The sequence below is a fragment of the Ascaphus truei genome, unplaced genomic scaffold (genome assembly GCF_040206685.1).
Source record: "Ascaphus truei isolate aAscTru1 unplaced genomic scaffold, aAscTru1.hap1 HAP1_SCAFFOLD_878, whole genome shotgun sequence".
In the NCBI taxonomy this organism is placed as follows: domain Eukaryota; kingdom Metazoa; phylum Chordata; class Amphibia; order Anura; family Ascaphidae; genus Ascaphus; species Ascaphus truei.
Window position 1 is genome coordinate 134205 of NW_027457217.1, and position 5000 is coordinate 139204.

The following is a 5000-nucleotide window of genomic DNA, read 5'->3' on the forward strand; positions in this document are numbered from 1 at the left end:
CGCACCCCGTGCTCTGCCTCTGACTCTCTGTGTGACCTCGGCCTCCTCTCTCACCCCAAGATGTTAGCTGCCCTTTCCCGGAGATGTTCGAGGGCGGAGAGTACTCCCCGAGGAAGAAGCTGTTCAGGGTGGGGGACGTCCTGGACTTCGAGTGCTGGGCGGGCTTCACCAGGAGCGGTCCGGAAAACCGAACGTGCCAGGAGAACGGGAAGTGGAGCGGGGAGACCGTGGTGTGTGACGACCAAGGTGAAGGAGGGGGGGGGGAAAGAGAGGGGGGGAGAGGGGGGTGGGGTTTGGGGAGAGAAAGAGGGGGGAGAGAGAGGGAGGAGAGAGACAAGGGAGAGGAGAAGAGAGAGGGGGAGAGTGAGGGTTTGAGGTGAGAGAGACGGGGATAGGGGAGAGAGAGGGTGAGAGGGAGGGAGTGAGGAGGGAGGAGGGAGAGCACGAGAGGGTGAGAGAGAAGTGATGGGATAGAGAGATAGAGGGTGAGAGAGGAGAGTTAGAGGTCATTAAGTCACAAATGGATCTCAAGCGATCCCTTCAATGGGTCACAAGTTGATCTAGTAAGTGATCAGAAAGGATGGTGTGATCTATTCCAAAGTGGATCCCACACAAATCACAAAACTGTACCCCAAGCAGACAGGACCAGGGATCACACGGGGTCACACACACTGACCCACAAGCAGATCCCTCATCAGATGCCACAGTGGAACCCAAATAGACAGGGTCAGGGATCCCACATGGTCACACCCACCCACACATACACGTAGATTCCTCTCCAGATCCCAAAGTGGATCCCACACAAATTGAGGCTTGGGGGATTGAGAAGGATGACACATTGGTTTTCAAAGTGAATCAAGACTAGATCCCAAAAGTGGATTCCGAGCGGATCCCATCGGGGATCACAGAGGTCAAACAAAAAAATGCGCCTCTCAAAATCGGATCCCACCCTCTCAAACAATTACACAACCTCTTCTCCCCCCCCCAATCTCCTCCTTCCGTGGGAACATGTGACCCACCAATCCCGGTTCTGCCCATGCTAGGAACTTCATGGTTTGCACAGAGCGTGTGCGACAGAAGTGTCATCTTCCCCCACCCGGCCACTTGCTACTTAGCATATGCCATCCTGCTTCCTCAATGAATGCCGCTCAGTCCCCCTCACTCCTGCCGGGGAACCAAAGTGTAACACCTCTATTTCTTTGAAGCTCAGAGGTTTCCTGCTACGCATTTCAATGCCCAGGATTACACCCCAAATGTCACCTCCTGTCTAATGTTAATTTCCTTACTCTTAACATATAGGCGTGTTAATACATTCATTGCTGGGCACAGGAAAGCTTCCTGCCGGTACAGTTTAAAACATAACTAAAATATAGTATATATATATATATAATCAAAAAATAAATAGATGATACCGTTATGTGGCTAACGAAATGCTTTTATTTGTGCGAGCTTTTGAGATAAACTGACGGCTAACACGGTACTGATGCCGCTACATGTATATATATATATATATATATATATATATATATATATATATATATATATATATATGTATATATATATATATATATATATAAAGAGAAAAATTTCAGTAGCGCCACTCGTGAAACAAGGTGATTTAGAACAATGCAAATATTGTGTATAATATTGATAAAAATTATAATAAAATTAACAATCTAACAATCTAAAAAAGGTGCATGAAAATAAAATAAAAAACGTGCCAATAATATTAATTACAAAAACAAAAAAAACAAGCAAGGAAAAAAAGACAAAAAATTGAAGAAAGTCCCCAATTCCAGCAGGAAACTATAGAAAGAGAAGAACAGAGAGCGCAAGTCTGTGTCTGTGTCTGTGTCTCTCTCTCTCTCTGGGTCTCTCTCTGTGTCTCTCTCTCGCTCTCTGTGTCTCTCTCTCTCTCTCTCTCTCTCTCTCTGTGTCTCTCTCTGTGTCTCTCTCTGTGTCTCTCTCTGTGTCTCTCTCTGTGTCTGTCTCTCTCTCTCTCTCTGTGTCTCTCTCTGTGTCTCTCTCTCTCTCTGTGTCTCTCTCTGTGTCTCTCTCTCGCTCTCTGTGTCTCTCTCTCTGTGTCTCTCTCTCTCTCTCTCTATGTCTCTCTCTCTGTGTCTCTCTCTCTGTGTCTCTCTCTCTCTCTCTCTCTCTGTGTGTGTCTCTCTCTCTGGGTCTCTCTCTGTGTGTGTCTCTCTCTCTCTCTCTCTCTCTGTGTGTCTCTCTCTCTCTCTGTCTCTCTCTCTGTATGTATGTATATATATATATATATATATATATATATATATATATATATATATATACACACACACTTTCTGTATGGGTGGGGGACCCCAAACAATATGTATGGGCTTAGTTCATCCTTAGCTAGCTGCACTCCGAAAATTAGAGTGTTAGATTGCTCCTGATGTCTGAAATACGATTGGCCCAATCCGCATACATTGCTATTACTGCAGTCAGGTGATGGGCTGCAAAATGGGGACAAGAAAGGTGGTGTAAGGGGCTAACACATCGGTGGGATGATTTAGGGTTAATCACTGCACAACAGGGACAATACGGTGTTGTAGGGGAAAATATGACATTTGTGGTGTACATAGAATTAACCCCTTCTGTCCCAACATGATTTAGGGTTAATCAGCCGGGCATACTGCCTTTATTATTGGCCTGATTAACCCGATCGTCACACTCCCCCCTACACTCTCTCCTTCCCTCCATCTATCCATCTATTCCCCCCTTTCACTCTCTCTCTCTCTCTCCATCTCTTCCCCGCGCCCTCACAGCCGGGAAGTGCCCAAACCCAGGAATCCCAATTGGATCCAGTAAGGTGGGGAGCGGGTATGAAGTGGAGCATCAGGTGAAGTACGAGTGCCGAACGGGACTGAAGATGTTCGGGTCCAATCTAAGGGTGTGTCAGGAGAACGGGCGCTGGAGCGGAACAGAGCCTTCCTGCAGGGGTATGAGGAGCCGAGCTATCTCTCACTGCCAGGGAGGGGACGTGCGTGGGAGACTGAGCTATCTCTCACTGCCAGGGAGGAGGCGTGTGCGGGAGACTGAGCTCTATCTCTCACTGCCAGGGAGGGGGCGTGCGTGGGAGACTGAGCTATCTCTCACTGCCAGGGAGGGTGTGTGTGCGGGAGACTGAGCTATCTCTCACTGCCAGGGAGGAGGCGTGTGCGGGAGACTGAGCTCTATCTCTCACTGCCAGGGAGGGGGCGTGCGTGGGAGACTGAGCTATCTCTCACTGCCAGGGAGGGGGCGTGCGCGGGAGACTGAGCTATCTCTCACTGCCAGGGAGGGGGCGTGCGCGGGAGACTGAGCTATCTCTCACTGCCAGGGAGGGGGCGTGTGTGGGAGACCGAGCTATCTCTCACTGCCAGGGAGGGAGCGTGCGCGGGAGACTGCGCTATCTCTCACTGCCAGGGAGGGGGCGTGCGGGGGAGACAGAGTTATCTCTCACTGCCAGGGAGGGGGCGTGCGCGAGAGACAGAGCTCTCTCTCACTGCCAGGGAGGGGGCGTGCGCGGGAGACTGAGCTATCTCTCACTGCCAGGGGGGGTGCGTGCACGGGAGACTGAGCTCTCTCTCACTGCCAGGGAGGGTGCGTGCGCAGGAGACTGAGCTCTCTCTCACTGCCAGGGAGGGGGCGTGCGGGGGAGACTGAGCTATCTCTCACTGCCAGGGAGGGGGCGTGCATGGGAGACTGAGCTCTCTCTCACTGCCAGGGAGGGGGCGTGCGCGGGAGACTGAGCTATCTCTCACTGCCAGGGAGGGGGCGTGTGTGGGAGACTGAGCTATCTCTCACTGCCAGGGAGGGGGCGTGCATGGGAGACTGAGCTCTCTCTCACTGCCAGGGAGGGTGCGTGCGCGGGAGACTGAGCTATCTCTCACAGCCAGGGAGGGGACGTGCGCGGGAGACTGAGCTATCTCTCACCCCACAGAGTGGTACACGTATGACACCCCGGAGGAAGTGGCCCGGAGTTTCTCCTCCTCCCTCTCTGAAAACCTGGAGGTGGCAGACCCGGATAAGGTGCATGAAGGTAGGAGTGATACTCTGCAGTGTGTCTGGCAAAGGAGTGAATAATGGAGCGGAGATCTGCAGGGCGTAGGAAATGCTATTATCACCCAGCATACAGTGCTCCCACTGCAGCAAGGGATTCCGGGAAATTACATGCAAATGAGCACACCGTGTCACCTTTTGCCTGAAATCCATTTTTACATGGAACCCTTATAAGATTATATATACCCCCCTATCTTTCCCTTCCACCTCTCGCTTATTTTCTCCCCCCCTCTCTCTCTCTACGCCTCACCTTCTCTCTCCCTCCCCCCCTCTCTTCCCACCTTTCACCTCACTCTCCCCCGTGTTCCCCCTTCTCTCCCCCCACAGATATTGTGGCGCGCAGGGTGAAGATTACAAGAGGCGGCCTCATGAACATCTTCCTCGTCATAGACGCGTCCAAGAGTGTCGGAAGAGATAACTTCCAAACAGCAAAGGACGCCATTATCATGTTCATAGAGAAGGTGTGTGTGTGTGTGTGTATCACTTTCATAGAGAAGGTATATACTGTGTGTGTGTGTGTGTGTATCACTTTCATAGAGAAGGTATATACTGTGTGTGTGTGTGTGTGTCACGTTCATAGAGAAGGTATATACTGTGTGTGTGTGTGTGTGTGTGTGTGTGTGTGTGTGTGTGTGTGTGTGTGTGTGTGTGTGTGTGTGTGTGTGTGTGTGTGTGTGTGTGTGTGTGACGTTCATAGAGAAGGTATATACTGTGTGTGTGTGTCACGTTCATAGAGAAGGTATATACTGTGTGTGTGTGTGTGTCACGTTCATAGAGAAGGTATATACTGTGTGTGTGTGTGTGTGTGTCACGTTCATAGAGAAGGTATATACTGTGTGTGTGTGTGTCCCGTTCATAGAGAAGGTATATACTGTGTGTGTATGTGTGTCACGTTCATAGAGAAGGTATATACTGTGTGTGTGTGTGTGTGTGTGTGTGTG

The 5000-nt window shown here is 50.6% G+C and overlaps 1 protein-coding gene across 1 annotated transcript in view; it reads left to right on the forward strand.

Annotated features, from left to right (window-relative positions):
• The first annotated feature begins 60 nt into the window (after positions 1 to 60).
• Positions 61 to 5000, forward strand: part of LOC142486453 (complement factor B-like) — a 21504-nt gene continuing 16564 nt past the window's right edge. The window contains 4 exon segments of the mRNA XM_075585046.1: positions 61 to 246; positions 2784 to 2957; positions 3941 to 4039; positions 4387 to 4520. Coding sequence (XP_075441161.1) covers positions 84 to 246; positions 2784 to 2957; positions 3941 to 4039; positions 4387 to 4520 — 570 coding nt within the window. The 5' untranslated portion in view covers positions 61 to 83.